Source organism: Antechinus flavipes, chromosome 2 (assembly GCF_016432865.1).
Source record: "Antechinus flavipes isolate AdamAnt ecotype Samford, QLD, Australia chromosome 2, AdamAnt_v2, whole genome shotgun sequence".
Classification (NCBI taxonomy): domain Eukaryota; kingdom Metazoa; phylum Chordata; class Mammalia; order Dasyuromorphia; family Dasyuridae; genus Antechinus; species Antechinus flavipes.
This window is the reverse complement of record NC_067399.1, coordinates 41,072,247-41,096,924: the sequence shown is the minus strand read 5'-3', so window position 1 is coordinate 41,096,924 and position 24,678 is coordinate 41,072,247. Positions and strand designations below refer to the sequence as shown.

The following is a 24,678-nucleotide window of genomic DNA, read 5'->3' as shown; positions in this document are numbered from 1 at the left end:
GCTTATAGAGAGTATTAACTAAAGCTTCAACATCATCATTTCAACCATTGGGCTGTTTTTAAGTTTCATGTGGTTGGTCATGATAGATGTCTTACATTTCCCCCCTGCCCCCCTTTTTGTATCTTTCTGTTCCTCGTAAAAGTGGTAAAATTTTGACAATGGAGAATGCTCAAAACATATGAAGAGTCATAGCTTTCCTATAGTCTGTTCATTATTTTTAAAAATAACTTCTACTAAAGTTGGGCATTCCCGCCTTTATTCTCTTTAGATTGAATCTTCGTGGTCTGGTAATATTGTTTTAATAGTACTATTATAAAGGGAAAAGAATAGCAACCTACAAACTTTCCCCAACTGCAATTTCAGATGGCCCTAAGTTGTGCTGTTGGCTTATTTGTTTATATCTTTCTCTCCTGGTTTTAGAATCCAAGTTTGAATTTCAAGGAAGTAACTTATGAACTGGACCATCCTGGATTTCAAATTCGTGACAGCAAAGGACTTCAGAACGTAGTATATGGCATTCAGAGAGGTTTGGGCTTGGAAGTCTTCCCAGTGGATCTTATTTATAGGCCTTGGAAACATGCAGAGGGCCAGGTAAACCTACATTTAATAACTTTTCCAAGAAGTAAGTAAGTAATAACAGTATTTACCTGGTGGATATTGTACCTTGTATCTTTATTACTTGAGTTCTTGTTTTAAACTTAAAAAAAAAAAAATATGATAGCACTTATGTATATAGCTTTAGTTGAAATGTAAGGTATGCTTAATCTAGATAGAACCGTCTAGCTGTTTGCACAAGACTCCCAGAAGCAAATCATTGCAATGCTTTCCTTTGTATTTTATAGCAGTGATTTGTAGGCATTGAAGAGTGTATGGAGAGACTCCTATTTTCCCATTATTTTATACTGTTTAGTATGACATTTTGGTGCTTCATTTATGTAAAAGACATCTTAAATTTGGTGGAGTTCAATCAGCAAATCCTAAGTACAAGAAATACAATACAATACAATAAAGTTTGTGTTTTTTCTTGTTCTAGCTCTCTTTCATTCAGCATTCGCTGATAAATCCTGAAATCTTCTGCTTTGCTGACTATCCCTGTCACACAGTTGCCACTGATATCCTCAAAGCACCACCAGAGGATGACAATCGAGAAATTGCCACATGGTAAATCATATTTCTTTTTTTCCTATAATGGGAATTGGATCTCTCTTCTCTCTTTTGAGATGGATAACTTTTAATAACTAATAAATTCAATGCGTTGTGTATTGGATCTAAGTAACTTTGTAGTCTCTTGTCATATACTTTAAAGTTGGCTACGTGAAGAGTTACCTTTGACTGTTTTCTTCTGGTGCAAGAGACAAGCTGTGTTATAACATTTCCTTCAAACTTCCTCTTATAAGTCTTGTATGTAGTTCCTTATTCTTGAGCTAGCTTATATTAGGCTTGTTTCAAGTTTGAGAATGTTAATGTGTGGTTATTGGAGTTGAGGCTAGAAATCCATACTTCCCGAAATAAAGTATTAATTAGATCTTTTCTCCTTTCCTTTTTTATTTGCTTTCCCCCTTCCCCTTTCTCTTATCTTTCTTTTTTAAAGACAAGATAAAACAGCAGCATAATTGTTATTTAATTAGTAGAACCATATAGGTTTACTTCATCTAAAAAGATAAACTGATTTATCTTGTGAGGGTTGGGGGGGTGAGCTGAAGAGTTTGAGATGTATTTTTCTGCTGGTAAAATGGATTGTTTTTGTCCTGTTACTTAATTATTTATTAACTTAAAATTAGCTAAGTTTTCTAGCTTTCTTTTCATGTTAGGGACGTATATAAAACCAACCGTTTAGAAACGATGTTTTTGTATCCATTAAAATATTACAGTTGAAGTGATTTTAAAACATATCATTTGCAAAATGAATGAGAAACTACCTTCTCTTTTCTCTCTGATTTTATTTACTCATTTATTTACTTTTCTCTGAGTTTATTTACTCATCTCTCTGTTTAAAGCTGATTTTTGGTGAGAATGTGTATAGTGTCCTGTTCCCTCCCCATTTTTCTATAAAATTAAAAACTATTGAAGACCACATAAATAAAAAGCAATATAACCTACAATTATTTCAGAAATATGGCAATTTTTTAGTACATTTCTAGGTTTTAATCACTTGGGGAATGGGAACACTTTCTTCCCCCTCAAGAGTTGAAGATTTAGTGTTGGCTCAGGAATAAGTCATGGGCTGGGGAGAAAAGTCTTGGCTTCACCAGTATTAAAGGAGAAGCTTCCCATTCTGGTGTATTTTCAAAAATCTTCCCCAGCTGTTGGCTGTTGGCACCCTTCCCTCCTCATTCTGAAAGACAATAATCACTGTTTCTTTGTGGGAAAATAGAGGCCTCCAGATTGAAAAAATGGATGAATTTTTCAGCTTTTTTTTTCCCCCATAGAATTATTATGTTTGAGAGCATAAATTCCTCAAATCCTCTTTTCCATTTTCAGTAGAGATGCTTTGCAAAGTTGGAACTGTCACATCATACTTATAAAGAAAACAAAGTTTCATAGTTGTAGTTCCATCTTGAAGTTGTTAGGATAAGTAACCTTGAAGACTTTAGGCTCTATTATGGGTATAAATAGGTGTCACTCTTTTTGGCAGTTAAACCTGTGAGATAATGCAGTTTAGCCAAAGGATTGCTACCTTTGATTTAAAGTTTGTTAATAGAGGCATGGCACTTAAAAAAAAAAATACTTCCCAATGATGAGATGCAGCATGATATGAGTATGGACTTAGAGAAAAGACAACCTAAGTTCAAATCTGGCCTTTGTTGTGTAAACTGGGCAAATTACTTAAACTAAGTCTCAGTTTCTTCTGCATGGTAATGGGGGGTTGGGATGGGGTATCAAAGCAATGAATTCTAAAGTTCCTTCCACCTTTAGATCTGCGGTCTTGTAATTCTGTCATGACTTGTCCTTTATTGTCAGTAATGAAAGTCAAGCAAAATAAATGACCACAATCAAATATTCAAGAAGTGTCTGTTGTGTGCTTGGCACTGTGCTAGGAGTGCATACATACATGAAATGAAATATTCCCTCCTTGTGAATATCATACATTTTAATGGGAAAGACAACAAATACACACTCACATATAATTATGTGTATGCATATATGTATGTATACAGAATAAACATTAAGACAAATACAAATAAGCTGAAAGTTGTATAAAAATTGGGGTATTAGGAAAGGCTTCACATAAAAAGTGATGCATGAGCATAAGGAAGAATGACTGAGGTTGAGATGAGAATGGTTTGCATTGCATGCATGAGGGATAGCCAGGGCAAATGAAGATAAAAGTAACAAATGGAGTAAATACATGGGAAAGGTCAGTTTGGCAAAATTGCAAAGTTTTTGAGAGGAAATGATGTTGATATCTTGGAGCTAGGTTGTGTCAGGTTTTAGTAGCTGAATAGAGGACTTTTTTTTTTTCCTAGAGGAAAATTAGGCTTCTATTGGGGTTATTTGAACAGAGTTTGTATATTTAGATTTGTCTTTAATGTTACATTGCTAGTGCTTTGTGTAGGATGGATATGTTAGAAGTATGTAGTGGGAAGAGACTCAAGACACAGACTAATAGGGAAGCTGTTAGAAGAGTGTAGGTGAGCAATGATGACAGCCTGAACCAAGATGGTAGCTTTAGGAGTGGAGAGAAGGGATTTTTGGCAAGATATAGGAACAGAGACAGGCATTAAATTATGTCAAACTTAGAAATGTGGAAGATGGAAAAGGATTTGGGGGAAAGTTATTGAATTTAGGATCTCTTTGGGACATCCAGTTTGAAATGCCTAATAGGCAAATTCTGACAAGAAGCTGAAGTTCAGGAGATAGAAAGATTCACGGAGATCTGGGGATCATTAGTATAGAGATGATCATTATTCTCTTTCATTGATGAAATATTAGCATAAGTTTAGCCAAAATAATAGTTTTTAAGAAATAAGGGCCTTTGGTTTCTTGTTGAGTGTATAACCTTAAGGATAGTAATATTTTTATATTATAGAATCTTGGTCTAAATAGCCAAAAAATGGTGGCTTAATTTAGAAAACTTAATTTTTGGGGATGTTTATTCTCATATGCTATCTAACTTCTATTTTGGTTAGGAAGAGCCTGGACTTGATTGAATCTCTCTTGCGACTAGCAGAGGTGGGACAGTATGAGCAGGTCAAACAGCTCTTCAGCTTTCCCATCAAGCACTGTCCAGATATGTTGGTATTGGCCTTACTACAAATCAACACTTCTTGGCATACACTGCGCCATGAACTCATCTCCACCCTGATGCCAATTTTCCTTGGAAACCATCCCAACTCTGCCATTATTTTGCACTATGCCTGGCATGGGCAGGTAAGAATTCACCACTTTGCCTGTTTCACTTAATTATTTTTTCCTCTGAAAAAATTCTTGTGTTTTAAAATGTCTCCATTCTGTCCCGAAACTTCATGGTACTAAGTGACTTAGGAAGACCTGTATTTAAGGCATAGACTTCTAGCTCTGTGATCCTAAGTAGGTAGAGCTCTTTTTGCCTCAGTTTTGTCAGCTGAAGTCCTTACTAGCTGTAGATCTGATGCCATTTCTCTAATGATGGAATATTTTTCATTGTATTTGATAGGCAGAATTTTCTTGAACGTTTCCTTCTGACTAATCCTTAATAATCCATGTTTCTGGTATTTGTACTTGTTTCCAAAAAATTTCCAATATTCTTTTTTTCCCCCTTAACTTCTGTATGCTAACTTATTGCCAAAAGAATTCACCCACAGTTCTAAAACATGTTGTGATTCTACTTGTTTGTTACACATGCATGTATATTGTTAATCTTTGAGCTCTGTTCTCAAAACAAGATTATATTAGAACATGGAAATCATGTATGCTTTATCTTTTTTTTTTCTTGGCAAAGACATTAAAAAACAAACAAACATTGTTTCTCGAAGTAGCTAGGAAATCTTTTCACTTTAATCTAAGCCTTGTAAGTATGACCTTCCTACTTTAAGGCACTGAAGACTGTCATTATAAAAATAATTTTATTTTCAGATGTGCAATTTAATTTCATTTAGCTTAATAATTGCTGTTTAAGGCTCTTTAAATAGTTATGTATTTTAGTTTGCTTATTGCTTTCTAGTCAGTGAATCTGCATTCTGGTGAATAAGAAGTACAATCTTTTTTTCTTTGAAAATTGTTTGTTTATACAATATTGTCATAATTTTTTTTCTTGTGTTGTACTCATTTCATTCTGTATCAATTTATGCAAGTTTTTAAGTTTCCTCTGAACCTGTGCCCTTCATTATTTCTTAGAGCATAATAGTATTCCATTATAATTCATGTGCCATAATTTGTTCATCCATTTTTTGATTCACAGGTTTCCCTAGTTTTTAATTCTTTGTCACCATGAGAAACAACCTGTTGTAAACATTTTTGTCCATACAAATTGTTCTTAGATCTCCTTGGAGTGTAGCTCTCATAGTTGGGTAACTGGGTCATAGGTTATAAAATTTAATGGGCCCAATTCCAAATTGCTTTTCAGAATGGATGGATCAGCACCAAGAGTGCTAATTTGAATTTCTTCCTCTGAAAACTGTGTTTATAATTCCTAACCATTTATGTATTGAAGAGTGGCTCTTAGACCATCAAAATCATTTCTTGTCTTAGAAATGAAACCTTTTATCAGAAAAAAACAAAAACACAAACTATGGATGTGTTGTCTTCTCGGTCAGTTTAGACAAGTTAAAGTTTCAGTAGAAATAATAGAGGCATTTTTATAATTTAAGAGTGAACTATTTAAAACAGTATTAAGAAATAATATAGGTGCCATAATTAAGTGCTTGGGCCAGTTTTGATCAGCCTTTACAGTTTAAAAGAGTGAAAAATTTTTATGTTATATTTTTCTGGTCTTTGAGAATTAGACATTTTATTATCTTGAGATTTATGGTACTTGAATGAATTTACCACAAGTCTCACTCAGAGTGTAGCGTATCTTAAAATTGCTTCTATTTTACTATGGTAATAGGCTTTCTTTTAATTGAACTAAAACTTCTAGGCAGAGACAAACTTAAGATGATGGAATCTGTTTTCTTAACTAAGCTTCTGGTTTTTATCAGAAAGTTCATATATTTTGATTGGGCTGATTCACCAGATGCTCATGCTTTTAATGTGTAGATAATCTCTGGTAAAAAATTAAAATAGAGTTGTGTGATAGTTGTTTATAAAATCGCCTTGCTCCTCTGCCCCTTCCTCTCCTTTAGGGACAGTCTCCCTCAATTCGCCAGCTTATCATGCACGCCATGGCAGAATGGTATATGCGAGGAGAGCAGTATGACCAGGCCAAATTGTCACGGATTCTTGATGTGGCCCAGGACTTGAAGGTGAGTTGGGGGTTATACTTTGTCATTGCTTTTTTTTTTTTTTTTTGGTTTATGATAATACTCTACTACAAACGATTTCTCTAGGAATAATTGACAATATAACAAGCTTTGACCATATAAGGATTTAGACTTTTTTTTTCCTTGTTAGGTCAGCCAGCTTGTTAATTTTGCTCAGCAGGTACTGCACACTTAGTTTTCCTTAATTTTCCTTAATTGTTATCAGAAGGTGATGGTATTAGTGTGCTTCTAGGAGGTTTAATGTTTTTTAACCATTCATTGTATTATAGCTTCTGTGGTCTTTAAGCCATCTGAAGGTTTTCAATTTTTGGCTATTTTTATGTGTGATGTTTTTGTTACTGTTTCTTTGAGGTATCTATCGCCTTTCTATGGACTTTTATTTATTTGGGATGCAGCTTTTGGTAGCATAGCTGGTCTGATAGGACCAACAGGGCCTCCTGAAAGGTAGTTATCTTTGTTGCATCATTATTGCTCTCTGGGTGTGCTTTATATTTCTGATGTTTCAGTTGAGTTTTTGTTAGAGTAAGTTTGTGCAGAGATGTTTTAGATGGGATATAGATTATGGCTTCAATTTACCATTTGAGTAAAAAGTCGTTGTCTTACTCTATGCTGTCACTTAGCTGTAGGTTTTCAGGTATTTTGGAAAGCACAAGGTCAAGTTTAGTTGGAAGGTAGTGTCATGCTTTTACATTTAGAACATTAGTTCTTATTGTAAGCAAGACATAATGCTATACTAAATAGTACCAAACTATTTTTGTTGTTGCCAAGAAAATAGTAGCAGCATGCTTTAGACTTGTTTGTGAAAATGAGAGGGATTAGAAAGAATAAGACAGAGAGGGAAAGTTACTGATCTTTTGACTAGTAGTCTCTAATTTTTTTTCTTTAGGCCTTGTCAATGCTGCTAAATGGTACTCCATTTGCCTTTGTTATTGACCTTGCTGCACTTGCCTCTCGTCGGGAATACCTCAAACTTGACAAATGGCTCACAGATAAAATTCGGGAGCATGGGGTAAAGCAGGATTTTTCCTTTCATTTCTGAATTTTAATTTTGGTGATGAAAAATTGCTAAAGAAGTGATCTAGTTATGTAGCATTGAAGATGTGGAAAATGTTTTTGGTCTGATAGTTCAGTTCCCCATCCCTTGTCCCCTTAAAAAACCCTATTGAGCTGTAGTAGCTTAGTGCATTATTCTGTCTGATAACAATTGAGATGAAATTCAAATAGATTGAGACTTTCTCTTCCTCAGGAGCCCTTCATCCAGGCGTGTATGACTTTCTTAAAGAGACGGTGCCCTTCCATCTTGGGCGGCCTTGCCCCAGAGAAAGATCAGCCAAAAAGTGCTCAGCTTCCTCCAGAAACACTGGCAACGATGTTGGCTTGTCTGCAGGCTTGTGCGGGGTAAGAATGTTTGTGGGAAATGTACTTGAAATATGGGAATGAAACAATAACAGTGCTTGTTTTTATATATCAGTCAGTCTTGAGTACATTCCTTCCCTCCAGGTAAACCAATTCAGCAAAGTTAATGAACACACTGACCTTATCTTAGTGTAGCCAATAGTATTCTACATGCTATTCTTTTGTGACTAATATAAATAATAATGTTAATATTATAAATTAAAATAATAAATAAAAATAAATAACATTGTTTCTTTTTTTATCCTTTTTTTACGTTGTGGTAAATTAAAGTCATGTACAATACTTTGTGTAGACATTCCCCAATTTTATTTTACTTTTTTTTAATATAGATATTTTCTATTACAAAATGTTCTGCCTATGATTATTTTGCTGTAAATGGAAACTTTTGGTCTTTGGCTTCCTTAGGGTCTTTGCTCTGGTCAGATCTCTTTGAATCAGTCAGGATAGGTTAGGCATATTATGCAGAATCATTATGCTGCCTCATAGCTCCACCAGCTGTGTACCACTGTCCTAACATAAATAATAGCTTTTTTTTTTTTTTGGAAAAAAGTCTTTCTCCATTTCGTTTTCTCTTAACACTTAGAGGGTTTGAAGGCAAAGGCTGTTCTTATGAAACGAAGACTTGAGCCAGATCTCTTTAAAATAATAATTATCAGTCCTACATTCTTATTATAGAAGGGCTTTTACTTAGAACATTTTGATGAATTCTCTTTATTTAGTTTATATTTGGAAATAACAAACATTTCATCAACTACTGAATATTTGTCTCCCAATTACTGTGACCTTATAAGGGTTTTACTATTTAAGTTTTGTGTCTTAAAAGAACCCCTCCTTTCTGGCCCCTCCTCCACTCATACTGCTGTCACCTTCGTCTAGGCCTCCTCTGGAGGCTTCTTCTTACATATCCTTCTGGTCTCAGGTGTTGTTCTCTCTCCCGTGTTCTGCAATTTAGCCACACTGTTTTTTCTTCTCATTCTTGATTCTCCAATGCTCCATTTGCTGTCTTTGCCTGCATTTACTGTTGCTGTTGCACATTCTGGAAATGCAGGTCCTTCTCAGCACTGTTTGCTAAGGTCATTCTCTTTTAAGACACAGTTCATGCACGACTTCTATTAAGCCTAATGCTCTTCCTTCCAAATTACCTTGGATTTAACTGTTTTCAGTTTATGTGTTTTTCTCAATATACATGTGTGTATTTGTGTGTCTCGTCAGAATGTGTGATAAGGAATGTTTTATTCCATGTCCTTTTATTCCCAGTTCTTAGTATGTAATACATACTTTATAAATGCTTCCATTGATCATAGATTTAGAGTGGGAAGGGACCTAAAGTCATTCAGTGGTTTGCCAGTGATCAAATTAGCATTGAGAGTCAGATTCTGGACTTCAGCTTCAGCACTATTTGCAGGACATGGTCACAGTTGCTTCTTAGAGTTTATATTAAGGATTGTGGCTCTGGGGATATTTGGATGATAAAATTATAGATTGAATTGTAGAGGACCTTAGATAACATCTCTTTTGAGTCTTGACTCTTTTTTTCTGATGTGGAAACAAACCCGGGAGGGTTTAAGTGATTTACTTCTCTTCTCACACATGGCCAAAAACCCAAACCAAAATTTAGGGGGTCTTCTCTAAATGTTGCTTTTTGTTTTGTCGTGTTGTTTTCTAATGGATGTTTCTCACTTTGACAGGTTGTGGTTAGGTAGAAAGTATTTTTCCTATTGTATTTTGACCAGTCATTATGCTATTAATGAACCCTATTTTGGATCCTGTACAAAAATACTGGGACCTGCAATATACCTAAGTAAGTTTATATATGTAGTTTTAGCACATTTATTCAGCATTTTGAACTGAATTGGAAAAGGATTCAGGAATTACCAATATTGGCTGGAAGTGTTTCAGTTTAGGGATAGAAGATATCATTCATATTACTTTACATCTTTCTTTGAAACTATGATTTATTTTTGCTCTGTTAGTTTATACATTTGGATTAAAGAACTCAAATTCAGTCCGTGAAATTCAGAAAGTAATAGGTTAAGTAGAATAGTGGATCTGACTAAGGTAAATCCGAGGTACAAGAACTTAATTTTTTAATGAGTACCTGGCATGAGAGCATTCTAGAATATATTTTGCATATGTCCTCCTTTTCTCCAGTTTCCAATAAATCTGGTATGGTGCAGCAGTGCCACCTCTTGGACAATATAGGAAGTTTCCTTGCTTATTAAAATCTTTTCTAAAACTAAAGATAATGGACTAATCCCATTTTTATTTTGTTAGTTAAATTGGAAAATTAGGAACAACTTTTTGCGTGAACATACTGACAAGTGGTCATTGTCTGCTTGAAGACCTGGAAGTCTTGGAAGGAAGGGGAACCTGTCATTCTTTTAGGGCAGCCAATTCCATTCTTGGACAGCTCTAATTGTTAGCATGTTTTTCCTGGTTTCAAGCTTAAATTTGTCTTTTTATGTTGTCTAACCATCATTGCTACTGGCTTTCTGAAGCCAAACATAAGTTTAATCCTCCCAAATAAACAAAAACAAAAAACAAAACCCAAACCCTTCTCCCTCCTCACCTATGTCTTTTTAAGACTAAACATACCCGAAGCGGTTAGCAGAATGGATTAAAAGCCAGAATCCTACAAAGACTAAACATACCCAGTTCCTTCAACTCATTCTCAAAGAATAGAATTCTGGATCCTTCAGCAATCTATTTGAACCATTATTACCAGCTCCTTCATCTTTCTTGTTTTTAAAAGACAAAAAGTCTAGGCACAGCCTTTGTTATGATAAGTAATTTTTGAAATGGAGTTAGATATGAGGAATGAGTACTGTAAATCTCTCAAGCTCCTGAAAGAATACAACCTGATAACATGAAATTTAGTTTTCTTTGTAGGCATTAGGAGAGATAAAGTTAAAATCTATTATTGCAAATGTATTCTGCATTAATGTACATTTTACTTAAATTATGGATTAAATAGGCTTTTATAGATTAGCTTAGAAACCTAACTCCCATTTCATAATTTTTCTGCAGAGGAGTTTTCTTATGTCATTTGCATGTTATTTCCCTCACTGAGATGTGAAGTCTTTGAGGGCAGGGTTTCCATTTTCCTAAATAACTGAGTTCATATCCAGCCTGTCACTAGCTGTGAGCCAATTATTTAATCTCTTTGTGCTTCAGTTTCGTCAACTTGTAAGATAGTGATGATAATAGCGCCCTCCTCCCAGGATTTATTGTGAGGAACAAATAAGCTAGAATTTGTCAGATATTTAGCACAATGTCTGGCACACAGTAGCTAGCTATGGTTGTATCCCCCTGTGTTTAGCACAATATCTAACACATAAGTAATACTTAATGAATGGTTTTAGATTTGACTTGAAACCATGAACTTAGGAAATTTTAAGATAGAGCAGTCTGCAAATTATAAATGGTCAGATTCTAGTAGAAGATTCTGCTCTTAACTTTGTTCTTAAATATATACTACATGGTGAAAATAGACTTGCTCTGGAGCAGTCAATTTAGATACCATTCTTGTCCCCAAGGCTTCATTTTGTGGGTCATTTGTACCCTTTAACTTTAGATCTAAAAAACCAAATGCTAAATGATAAGAGTTAGTGGTCAAATGGGTCCCTTTATAAAAGAAATAGATTTGAGTGTCTTCATAAAGAAATCTATAATGCACTTTTCTCTTCTGTTTTTTCCTGACTTCTTTCTGCCTCTCTGTATTTTTCTGTGAAGATCAGAACAGTAACTCATATTTGATACACAGAGTCTGCATTCTTTATGACTTAAAAGCCCCAAACTTAAATTGAGGTGAGTTTGAGCTTGTTTGCCCGAACCTCATTGACCTTCAAGCATTTTACATGAGTTGATGTTTTAAATTGATATAAGGATGTGAAGGATAATGTATAAGCCATTTTCTAGAATAGTGTTTTTTGATAAAGAGTTAATGGGGAATTGCCTAAGTTTAAGAAATCAAAACAGTGTTAGAATTTTGGTGTTAATCATTTAAGTGATTCTTTATAAGAAGGGAATAATATGTGATATATGTGACTTCTTCCAGTATATGCCAATGAAATGGTTCATCTTAGATTTTGTCATCTTTCTGTCCTGATAACTCACATTTTTTATACTTCTACAATAACAAAACCATTTGTAACCTGTTAGGCATTATTAGCTACTAATCTGCTATAGCAACAATAATTGCTAGCATTTTAAATAGCAACTTCAGATTGGCAAAGCTCTACATGTGTTGTCAAGTTATTACTTGAAACAATCCCATGAGATGGATCTATGTTATTGTTATCCCTGTTTTTCAGATGGGGAAACAAGTAGAAAGAAATTTTAAGTGACTTGCCCTGTAAGGTGGAAGCTGAACTAAGTCCTGACTCTAGGTCAGAACTCTTATTTCCTTAGAGAAAAAATGCCACACATTATCTCCCAAGCATGAGACATAGCTTCATGCCTGTTGTCTCAATTTATTTTGGGTGCCACCTTTTCATAGGAAACAAAGTAAAGTACTAGTGCTTAATTGCATTTTAATTGATTTATAGGTTTTTAAATTTTATTTATTATGTATAGTAGGTTTTTTATTTTATTTTTCTAAATTTTCTGAAGCTTTGTAAGCTCTTTTTCTGTCTAGTCATTGAGACTTTGTTTAATTTTTAGGTATTTGGAGCAAATTTCTAAAGCCTTTGGTTAGAACATTCATGGACCAAGCTTTTCTTTATTTTTGTTTATTTTCCCCCTTATGATCTTCAAATTTTTTCTTCTTTTAAAAAAAATACCTAAAAGTTTAAAAAAAGTCTTTTAAATCAGCAGTATTTGTTCCCTTTCCTTTCTCCTTCCATTTAAGGGGGAAAATAAAAGAAAGCATTTGTTGCAAAAATAGTCAAAGAAAACAATGATTTCCAGATTGACCATTTAAAAAAGGTCCTAGTTTATATTGTATCTTTTTTTGTCAAGAAAAAGGTAGCATATCTTATCACTAACACTCTGGGATAATATGAGCTTATTAAGCTAAACAGAATTCTAGAGTCTTTCGTAGTTTGTTTACAGTATTTTTTTTTTTTTAATAAATTATTTTGTAGTTTGGTAAACCCCTTGCTTTGCATTAGATAATTTTTTCAGAAACGTATCACTTTTATTATTTCTTACATTGTATTGGTATTTTGCTCCACATTTATATCTATAACTCCTTTATCTATACTTTAATAAATGGGGATTGACCCCTTCAGTTATCAGTTTGCCATGAAAAAAAAATCTATGAATATTTTTGAACACTTTATACTAACCCCTCCTTTAACATTCTTTCTTTAATTCTATATAGTTTCCTTTCCCCCTTCTGTTTCCATGTTGGGTAAAAAATATTTCTGTATCTGGTGTATTTTTGTGTTCTTCTTTTGAGCAGATTGGCTGAGAGTGAGATTTGAGTGTCGGCTTTACTATTTTTTTTTTTTTTGTTTGTTTATATAGACTTCTTTTGAAGTCCCTCAATTATGTGATATAATCCTAACTTCCTAAACTTGTTCCCTCTTCTTCTTCCCATTGCATTCTTTTTTTTCCTTTTCCTTTTTGTTTTTAATATTAATACATAACAGAATCACTCTGAGGTTTGCTGTTGAATATTACAACTGTGACCCCTAATGACAATAGGTGTCAGAGGGGATGTGTGTGAAACCTCCTCCTATTAGAACATGAGCAGTATATTCTTGTTTAGTGCCTTGTGACTTTCATGGTTCCTTTTGGATTTTTCTCGTCTCCTCTATTTGCTTTTCAGAGTTTTTATTTAGTCTTTTCATCACAAATGTTTGGGAGTCCTTTTTCATTAAAAGTCCATTTTTTTTTTCTCTATAGGATTTTGTACTCAGTGTTTCTTGGTAAGTTATTCTTGGCAATCAGCTTATATCCCTTTGCCTAGTGAAATATTATCTTCCTACCTCTCTCCTTCTTTCTAGTGATGGCTGCTAAATCATGTGTGATCCTACTGTTGTTCCTTGATGCTTGATTTCTTTATTTCTGGCTGCTTAAAGTATTTTTTCTTTGATCTGGAAGCTCTGGATTTGGCTATGATGTTCTTGGAAGTTTTGATTTTAATGTTTCAGGAGGTGACTGATGAATTCATTCTGTTTCTAGTTTGTCCTTTAATTCTAAGAGATTTGGTCAGTTTTTTTTTTTTTCTTTTCTTTTTGGTTATGGCTTTGGTCTGGAAATGGTCTGATGATTTTAAATGCTTTCTCCTTGATCTGTTTTGAAGGTCAAGTTATTTTTTCTGTGACATACTTTACATTTTCTTCCATATATTGAAGTCTTAATATTTCTTGTTGTCATATAAAGTCATTAGCTTCTATTTGGCCCATCCTAATTTTCAAGGAGTTTGTTACTTAGGCCAGATTTTGTACCTCTTGTATCTTTCTAATTCTGATTCTTATTTCCACAGCTTTTCCTATCTTTTTTTTTCCCCTATAGTACTCCCATTTTGTTTTTATAAACATTTTAAAATTGTTTCTTAGCTCTTGCTTTGTCTCTTCCAGGAATTCTAGTTGGATTTGTGCCCCAACTATGTTTTTCTTTGAGCCTTTGCTTGTGTTTTGGAGTCATTCTCTTTTGGGGTTGTGTCTTGTGTGTCCTTCATGGTAATAGCTTTTTATGATGAGATTTTTCTTCTGGTGTGTCCTTCATAGTAATAGCTTTTTATAATGAGATTTTTCTTCTTCTTTTTTGGGGGGTTGTTTGCTTGTTTTTCCAGCCTAATTTCTGATTTCAGACTTTATGTTTGAATCAGATTTTGCACACTTCTGGAGGGACTGTTTGGCCTGTTCTTGCTTCTACAGTTCAGAGTAAATGAGCTGCAGGCACCCTTTTGGTTTGGGATTTCTACCTTGGTTATTCCACTTAAGATGAACTAGAAACTGGAGCTGAAATTACCACCCCCTTTCCCATTGAGTGAGCCCATGGCTGTGGCTAGTATTTAGACTTGCTTCTTACTCAGCACAAACACATAAAAGTCTAGATTGCTCTTTGCCCAGGAGTGTCAGTCCGATTGAGCATGAGAGCTCAATCCTCTCTTAGCCCACTCGGCATCTGTGGTCTTTGATGGGTAGTGAGGCTGCCAGGAAGTATACATTTTCCCCACATGAACTTGTGGAAGGAGCTCCAAGACAGTTACCCTGTGCTGCATCTTCTTTCAGGCTCTGGACTGGGACACTACCTTATTGTGACTTTTTCTTGGATTTCCTTATCAAGCTAAAGCCTGATGCATTTCTAGATGTCTCTGGAGGGAATTTGTAGAGAGAAGCTTTTTATATGTTTTCTTGGTGCTTGGGCATCTTGGCTTCACTCCCTTTTAAAATATACGTAGAGGCTCCTTTTTATGTTGTTGCGATTTTTTCTTTTAATGATTAACAATGAATTTGGAAATGAAAGTATCTCAAAAGTCCATGTAATTTTAAGTTTTAATAATCCTTAAAGCTATTTTAATAATAGCTATTTAAGCTAATAAAGCTTAAAGCTTCAGTAAAACTTTCAGGTCTCCAGTATATTTTCCTCATAACCTTTTTTTCCCCAGGGAGCTATCATCTTTTATAACTAAGAATAAGAAAATGGGAAAAAAAGAATTGGACAAACTCCTCAGGGTGGCGACCACAGCTAACAAATCCCAGTTCTCCAGAAAAGGGAGGATTGCATTTTTTCTCATTCATATATTATAATAATGTGCTCTTCAGTTTATTTTTGTTTATATTCTCAAATTGTTTATGTTATTTGAACTATTTACCTTAGACTGAAGTGGCTTTTGGAGATTCAGATGGCTAACATCAGCTAACTGAATCACAGATATTTGAATTTGTTTTAGTCATATAACAGTTGTCACACTTTTTCTTTATTATAGACATAAAATTTTTTTTTTAGGACCAACAAAAAGACAAGCTTAAATTTAAAATATTTATAATTACCTGAATGGAATCATGTTTCTTCATGTGTTGTCCAGGACCTTTTCAGGAGTAACTATAATGGTTGAAAATGTAAAATTAAATTGAATTTAGAGAAGGGTAGTGAGAGGAAATTCTATTTTAGAAGTTATTGAGATCACATATTGACTACAAAATAATCTACAGTCGATGGACTTTAAAGAAAAAAAATGTGGGACATTTGATATACCAGAAGTAACTAGTATGACAGTGAAAGAACAAAGAGAACAGTTAAGTTACTACTTTGTATAGGAGTCAAGGGATATAGTAACACTTTAATCTTTTGATTTTGCAATACTTAAATCTGTATCTATTCCATGGATTATATTAAGGAAGAGAAAGAAATTAAAAAAATATATGTAAGTTTTGTGTTTGTTTGAGTAAAGGAAAAAAGACTCCTTATAGCTCATGAGAATTTAATAACTTGTTTATGTAGTCCAATTCAGTGATCACTGCTAGGCACTCAGTAAAAAATAATTTTTGTAGTGGGAAGTTTTTTTTCTCCTTGGACAACCTGTCCTATTGTTAAGCTGGAGGATGAGATAACTTATAAAGTAGCTGTAGACTTTGATAGATATGGGCCTGATAGACTTTTGTTCTTCTCAAAAATATCTGTATTCTGCTGTCATCGTTATATACATATATGTTTCTCTTCTAATCTAGTATTGTAAATTGTTTCTAAAACAGTTGTGATCTTGAACTTGTTTATATTTTATTGCTTTGTTGCTTTGGTTGGTTCATAGTTCCCTCCATTTGGTATTCTATTTACCATATGACTATAGCTAACTTATCATGCCATCACTGTTTTGTGAGAAAATGACTGTTTTTAAATGTTTTGAATAATTTCCAACTACTTTTCCCTTCAAACATCTAGAAATTCAACTTTTTCTATTGCCATAATGGAGAACAATTGCTCTCATAAAACTAATAATAATCATTGTTACTATAACTAAAAGTTTGCCGGGTTTTGTTCCCACCAATGGTTATATTTTCCACTAACCAATGTTTTGACCACTTATCTCTTTAGAAAACCTGGGCTTTGTAAATGTAATTGGTAGATTCATTTTATTTTTTCCTTTATGCTTCATCTCCTACCTGTTAATTTGTATTATGTTTTTAGCTCAAAGGATTGTTAAAAACAGATCTTAGATTTTTAAACTGTCATTCCTCAGTTGGTATTATAAAGAAAAGCTTTTCATAGACTCATTCACATTTGTCTTTGAAATTAGTTTTCAACTGAAAATCAGTTTTGTGATAACTTCTCTTCCTTTCCATGAGGGGATTACCGTTCTGAGATAGGATAAAGTAAAGAATGGTTTCTTGTAAATGCTTAAAGAACAAAGTAAATGGAAAAGGGCACAGCTTTTAAGTATTGGTGTTTCTCCTCTTTCTTCATCTGTTCTCCGAATGGTGGGGGAAAGTACTTGCTTAATATAGGGCTGAGAGACCCTTACATAGAATCTATTATAAACTCATCAGTTAATATTTGAATGGTTTTTGTTGTGGTGTCATACATAGGTGTAGAATATGTTTGTGTATTGCTGCAAAAATTATACACATTTTGACAAAGTGGTAGAGATGGAACTAGGATTACTTCAGACTTTTTGGCTCCATTGTCTTTAATTTTAAAAGGTTGGTAATTTGATACCTGAAAAAAAAAATAATGACTATGACTTAATTTAATTTTTTTAATATAAATCCCATTGTACTATGTCATAGGTAAAGAGACCCACACCAGAAATCTATAAGTTGACATTTTCAGGAAATCATATATAGGGATATGTTAAGAATATTATATGGTATATTTATTAATGTGATATATTTGACTTTATTCTTTCTTTTTCAGGAGTGTTTCTCAAGAGTTGTCAGAGACTATCCTGACCATGGTTGCCAATTGCAGTAATGTTATGAATAAGGCTCGACAGCCACCACCAGGAGTTATGCCAAAGGGACGTCCCCCTAGTGCAAGCAGCTTAGATGCCATTTCTCCTGTACAGGTATATAAGTTTTGATAATATACTACCATCAGTGAAGGTACTCTTTTTGCCATCCGTATTGATTAAATAAAGTGAATTTTTACAGTAACACATTAATGGGGGGGGTGGGGGGTGAGGGCAGAATTTAACTTAATTGCATGTGAAATAAATTTAAAAGTAGATCTGTATGGCAATATGGTTAAGCATTATTTTAAATCTTAGGGACTGCAAATCTTTGAGGTTATTTTTTAGATAAATGGATAAAGATTTCTTTTTAAAATAAGAAAACTGCTTAGACTCTTGAGCAATGAATAAGCACTGCCTTTGAACCTGATATGTCTTGTTTGTAGCTTCTCAGGCCAAGCAACAGTGCTAGAGCATAAGGACTTGTTATAACTGGGGCTCTTCAGGTTTCAACTGAACTGCTCTTTTAAAAACAAGGTACATTTAAGTTACTCCTTGCCACTGAATACCCTTCTCCTCTGAGAGCAATTTACTTCTTCTCTCAGCTATATTGGGGAGATGGGGATTGAGGAAATTTTTCTTGAATGAATGACATGAGTTATCAAACTCTTAAATTCAGAAGGAAGGTATAGAATAGTATGATAATCAAAAACCTGTCCTCGTGGAAAATTTTCTTATAGATATTCTAAAATAATTTTTACAAAATAATATATACCAGTATGTTAATCAAGACCTCCAAATTTTTACTAAATTTGTTGTGCTTTTGAATGAGATTCTTGAATGAGCTTTACTTTTATCAGCAAAGGAATCTGTAACTCATTAACTCCTGCACAATTTATCTTCTGGCATGTAACTTTAAGAGGCCAAATGAGCTCTCAAAGATAATAGATTTTTTTTTTTAATTTCTTGATGTTAAATTTATTAGGTGAAATAGTTTTGGTGTGTGGTCAGTTTGATACTCTATGTGCTTTATGGTTCTGGAATTTGGCAAATCTTTTCTAAAATAAATGCCTCAGAGTCTCTACTTTAGAAAATACAGACTTTAATAGTATTAAAAATGTGGCTGCTGATTCTAGTTTTAGAATAATTAAAAACAATTTTAAAAAGTTTTGGAAAAGTTTGCTTTAATTTACACTGTCAGTTTGTTAACTCTCTTGGCTGAAGCCCCTAGTGATATTCTTTTGTCTTTTTTAGATTGACCCCCTTGCTGGAATGGCATCTCTTAGTATAGGAGGTTCAGCTGCCCCACACACCCAAAGTATGCAGGGTTTTCCTCCAAATTTGGGTTCTGCTTTCAGTACCCCTCAGTCACCAGCAAAAGCCTTTCCACCCCTTTCCACTCCAAATCAGACTACAGCTTTCAGTGGCATTGGAGGACTCTCTTCACAGCTTCCAGGTATGGAAATACTTGTAAAAACTATGTGTTATTAGTGGATGGTCAGAGTCATGATCATGTGGAATTACTATGGTATATAAACTAAGTAGACTTGATAACTTAAGATTATAAGAAATTTTCTAATGTAAGAAAGAAACTTTTAAAAAAGTAACAATTCAGATTAACCTCTCGAAAGTCAGGGTGGCCATATTTTCATTAGAGAGTAAATGACTAATATAATTAGTGTAATTTTTAATTTGTGAAGTTCACATGGCATTTGAATTGTTATTTTCCCTTGAAGGTTGATTGAAACAAAAATTTCATTTCAATTTGAAGGGGTATACGATCAGTGCAGGGTGTTGATCTATTATTAATCCATCAGTAACAGTCCAGTTATACATATTAAGATTTTACAAACTTATCTGTAATTCTTTCTCTTCCCAGTGTGTGCCTTGACATTGAAGGGTGTGTGTGTGTGTGCGTGCGCACATGCACGCACATGTGCATATCCATGTACATATATAGACACATATGAATCTGTGTATATTTATCTTCTTATTTCTCGGATAAACAAAAGGTCTAGAATCTCAAGGGAACTATTGAAAAAGGAATGAAAGGGAATGACAAGTGAGTTGTCAAGTTATACCATAAAGTAGTAATTGTCAGAACTGCTTGGTACTTTGAAAAATAATGGAGCAGACTGAATGAGGAAGAATACGAAAGAATTAATTTCGAGAACATGCTTTTCTCTTACGTCTGAAACTATAAATTACTTGAGGAGAAACAACTCTGCCAAAAACTACTGGAATAACTGGAAAGCTTTCTGGCACAAATTGCATTTAGACTATTATACTTTTTACCACAGTTAGCTGTAAATGGATACATAAAACTTTTGATAGACTTAAAATTTCAGAGCCTTTTCTTAACTATCTTAGCCATCACCATGCTCTTTTTTTTCTCCCTCCTCACCACTCACTTCCCTTGTGTCTGTGTGTACTTATGTTGTTTAAATAGCCTTGGAAGGCAGCATGGTGAACATCTTTCTTAAACCATAATACAATATAGCTTTGCTTTTGGTTTTTGGGGAGTGATGGAGATCTGTGTTGTTCTAAGTTTAAAAAATGCACCTCTGAACTTCTTACACCTAAGTTTGAAGAAAAATGTACTTGTGCTTTAAGAACACAATGTAGTTTTACATTTGAAAAAGGTGAATATACTTAAAAACATACTCATCTATTCATCTAACCATATGCTTTCTTTTCAGTAGGTGGTCTTGGCACAGGTAGCTTGACTGGCATAGGAACTGCGGCTCTGGGACTCCCTGCAGTGAATAATGATCCATTTGTGCAGAGGAAGCTGGGCACCTCCGGACTGAACCAACCTACATTCCAGCAGAGTAAGATGAAACCTCGTAAGTGGTAGTGTTGTCTGTGGCTGTGAATATGACTGGACCTTAGTCAAGTGGCACTTGGGAGGTTGGGTCAATTTTATTGGACCTAGATATTTCGTAACAAAATAGTTGTTAATTGATAGTGCTTCAGAGGGGGAGGATATTAGGGCTTATGACATGGTTGGGGTATATGTTGGTAATGTAGTTCTCTATTGCATTCTTTAAATTTTCTAAAAGTAAAAATTTATTGATTAAGGTTATTGAGATTTAGAGCATAACCACTCAAAGTAAATTTTAGGAATAGATGAGTGATGGCTAGGACTGGGGGTTTTCTTTATTAAGTTTGAACTTAGACCACTGAGTGGCCTAGTGAAAAGTCAGAAAGATATGAGTTCAGATCCTGCCACAGATAAGGATTTACTAGTGGTGTGACCCTGAGCAAGTCTCAAAATCTTTCTTAGTCTGTCTATCTGTAAAATGAAGATTATAATGGCAGCTATCGCTAAGGGTTGTGATGAGGAGAGAAAGGGCATTGCTAATGTTAGCTCTTATATTGACTTGCTTGGCAAAGTTCAGTAGATTTCCTTTCAACTTTAGGTGCAAAAAGTAGTCTTTAAGATTTTAATTAGTAATTGTTTTGTTGCTTGGGAGTTTGATGTACCCAATTTTAATTGTTTTTGAAATATACTGTTTCATTAACTAAATATAATGCATTTTTTTCCCCACTTATCTTTGTGCTACCTTCTTAAAACTAAGTCTTCTGGAAGGTGGACAAGTCACACATTACAAGGTGTGAATGACCCCTTGCCTTTTTAGGCTGAAAAGTAATAGTGATTTTGTGTGAGTAGTGCTTTGCATCAGCTGGTCACCCTGGAGGCTGGTGTGAAAGATGTCTACATGTCCGTGTGTTTGGGCATGCCAGCTTATTATCCAGCTTTGTCTTACTTAGAGAGTAGATCATTTGAATTCATCAGTCCCTGCTTTAAGGCACCAGAGGATAACTTTAATATAAAGTTGTAGGTTAGGCTTAAGGGTAAGTAACTTATGAGTGTGAAACCTAGTGACCCAATAATAGAATGTAAAATGTGCTCATGAAAAAAATCTGACTATGCGGGGCAGTTAAGTGGCTCAGTGGATGGAGCACCAGCCCTGAAGTCAGGAGGACCCGAGTTCAAATCTGGTCTCAGACACTTAACACTTCCTGGTGGTGTGACCCTGGATAAGTCACTTAACCCCAATTGACTCAGCAAAAAACAAATTTTTTAAAAAGCTGGTTATGAGAGGAAAAGGATTTGGAATAGATCTTTTCAGGAGAAATATTTGACTATTCTCTTGAATAGCATAAGTTTTATATTGCTGTCATTGTGTTTATATTAACATAAACACATAATTCTTCAGTTTAGTTTCATATTGGTCCATTCTTTTATCTAAGTTTTTAAATCTTTTTTGGTGTTTAAGGATTGGTAAGGGATGCGGGAGAAGAAAAGGTAGGAGAATCACATGCCCAGGAGTTACTTTTCATTTCTCAATAGCGGACGTGTCTCAGGTGTGGCCAGAAGCAAACCAGCACTTTAGTAAAGAGATCGATGATGAAGCAAACAGCTACTTTCAGCGCATCTATAATCATCCACCGCATCCAACCATGTCTGTTGATGAGGTAAGTACCCAAAATGATTTGTACAGCTGATGGAATAGGACCAACAAACCCAGTAATATCTCACATCATTTTAGTAGTTCTAAACTAGTAGCTTACACTTAATTCTTTTGTTATATATCTTAGTCATTTTGGTTGCTTTTTTTGTTTTCTCTTGTCTCAAACTTGGTTTAAAATTCTGAGCAACATTCATTACTGCAGTACAGATTGTCACCTTATATTGTTTCTTGGCTTCAGTATTTCTTGTTGCAAAAAAGTGTGAATTAATTGAGTAAATCTTCAGAGCTCAACATTTTTTTTCTTTTTGCAGGTATTAGAAATGTTACAGAGGTTTAAGGACTCCAATATTAAAAGGGAACGAGAGGTGTTTAATTGTATGCTGAGGAATTTGTTTGAAGAATATCGGTTTTTCCCCCAGTACCCTGATAAAGAGCTGCACATAACAGCCTGCCTGTTTGGTGGGATCATAGAAAAAGGACTGGTTACTTACATGGCACTTGGCCTGGCCCTGCGCTATGTTCTTGAAGCCTTACGCAAGCCTTATGAATCCAAAATGTATTTTTTTGGGATTGCTGCACTAGATAGATTTAAAAATAGGTAAGTGTTCTTGTTCTTTTGGAATGTTCACCCTCCTCTTAAGGTTGTTTTAGAGAATACATAGCATGCTTTCTAGGAAGAAAATTGTTCAGGAAGACCTGAGATTCAAGTTCTGCCTTAGACAAATACTCTTTGTAAATTTATGAACAAGTCACAGAATTTTTTTGGATGTCTCCTCACAGTAAGTTATTAAGAAGTGGCTGATTTGCCTCATGAGAAGTTTTTATACCATGATGGAAGCATAGATATAGGTCAAAAAACCCAGATGCCATCCTGGCATGATGCTATTTTGAATATATTCATTTCAGTGCCTATTCCTATCCAAGATTGGTATAAGTCAAGATTATAAATAATCTCTAACCAATTGAAATTAAATATTAAATTTTAATAATATTTTGGGGAGTTGTTACTGTTTATTTATGATTATAATGATTTTTATTAATAAGAACTCTTGAGTTGCTTACTTGGTGTGTGTTGGTTTTTTTGGGGGGGAGGGGGTGGGGTAAGATTAGGGCCCAAGACTGTGGTCATTGTATCAATAGAAGTCTTTTCTTTCCTGCTCCTTATGTCCTTCAATGAGATGACTCTTTTTCTTTGCTAGATTGAAGGACTATCCCCAGTACTGTCAGCACTTGGCCTCCATTAGTCACTTTATGCGGTTTCCTCATCATCTGCAGGAGGTAAGTGTGCTGCTTGATGGTCAAACAGACAAAAATTATTTTAAAGGGCTTCACTGCTTCGATTTTGAGAGCACTTTTTGTATTAGGTCACAGCATAAACAATTTTTAACCAATATTCATTGTTAAACTGCTAATGAATATTTTCCTCAGGTTTTAACATTCTGAAAGATTGGATAAACATTTCACATTGACATGATCTGTTGATCTTTTAGTTTATTTGTCATTCACTTTGTAATTTTGTTTCTTTCCAGTTAATTGTAAATGTGTTATAATCTTTTTTCCTCCAGGAGTATATTTACATTTTTTGCAATTTTATTGGGAAGTGGGGAGTCATTAGTCCTGCTAATTAAAAGCATAGACTAGTATCTAATTTATTGAATCTCATAGAATTCAGTCATGTGATCCATTTTGTAAATGGATTATTTTATGCCTTTTGTCACTTTTCTCCACTCTTGTTCATGGTGATCTTATATGTTCCTATTACATTCAGTTATCACCTATATGCATATGAATTTTCAGATGTACATCTTGAGCCCTGATCTCTCACAAGCATTACGCACAAATTTCTAGCTGACAACTGCGTCCCATTCATTAATTTGTCTAGAGAAGTTAATTCTCTTGGACTTCTCTACCACCAGTTTGGGGCAATGGCCAACTTATCCCTTTTCTTTTCCTCATTGGAATTGATCTAAGAGTAGACAGAGAGCTTGGAAGCATCAGGTCCAACTCTGGTGAAAGGGCTCCCCAGAGAAGCTGCCAGCGACTTTCCAGGAAGAAGGGTTGTCAGCTCTGAAGGTCAGCCACTCATTTCTCTTTTGGACAGCCTTCATGACCTGGGGTCGCTGACATCATGCCTGAATTTACATTTGTGTAGCTTCTTAGCATTTTTCCTAGTTGTGTCTTTGTGTGGGATTGTCATTCAAAAGAGCCCCCACCTTCTTTTTCTTAAGGCTCAACCTTAAACCAATTCTCTTATGATTTAGGGTCAAAAGCCTTGACTCTCTCCAGGACACTTTTCTGGGTATTCTCCATTTCCTCAGTGTCTTTTGAGACAGCTGAGGGTGTTGGCACGTGCACAGTAAGGAGGGGGTGGGTTCTGATCCAGCATCAGACTTTTAATAGGTTTGTCACCTTTGGCAAGTGATTTAACCTAAGTGAGGACAGTAATAGCACCTATTTCATGTTGTGATTTTGAGGATTTAATGAGATAACATTTGTAAGACACTTAAGATTTAGCCTACCATGTGCTATTGTATAAGTGCTT

At 34.6% G+C, this 24,678-nt stretch overlaps 1 protein-coding gene and 1 non-coding gene across 10 annotated transcripts in view; both read left to right on the top strand.

Annotated features, from left to right (window-relative positions):
- Positions 1-24,678, top strand: part of CNOT1 (CCR4-NOT transcription complex subunit 1) — a 93,114-nt gene that overhangs the window by 38,310 nt on the left and 30,126 nt on the right. For 2 of the 9 annotated variants that reach the window (XM_051974586.1, XM_051974581.1), the window contains exons 11-22: positions 421-591; positions 1,034-1,161; positions 4,131-4,371; positions 6,264-6,383; positions 7,288-7,410; positions 7,648-7,799; positions 17,625-17,775; positions 18,913-19,114; positions 20,361-20,489; positions 22,016-22,140; positions 22,448-22,734; positions 23,336-23,414. In XM_051974586.1, the coding sequence (XP_051830546.1) occupies positions 421-591; positions 1,034-1,161; positions 4,131-4,371; positions 6,264-6,383; positions 7,288-7,410; positions 7,648-7,799; positions 17,625-17,775; positions 18,913-19,114; positions 20,361-20,489; positions 22,016-22,140; positions 22,448-22,734; positions 23,336-23,414 (1,908 nt within the window). Of the gene's footprint in view, positions 1-420; positions 592-1,033; positions 1,162-4,130; positions 4,372-6,263; positions 6,384-7,287; positions 7,411-7,647; positions 7,800-17,624; positions 17,776-18,912; positions 19,115-20,357; positions 20,505-22,015; positions 22,141-22,447; positions 22,735-23,335; positions 23,415-24,678 lie in introns of all 9 variants that reach the window. The other 7 variants (XM_051974583.1, XM_051974579.1, XM_051974584.1 and 4 more) reach the window with 4 other exon arrangements.
- LOC127552666 (small nucleolar RNA SNORA50) lies at positions 18,068-18,203 on the top strand. The gene has a single exon (XR_007951521.1). It is a non-coding gene; the product is annotated as a small nucleolar RNA SNORA50 (small nucleolar RNA).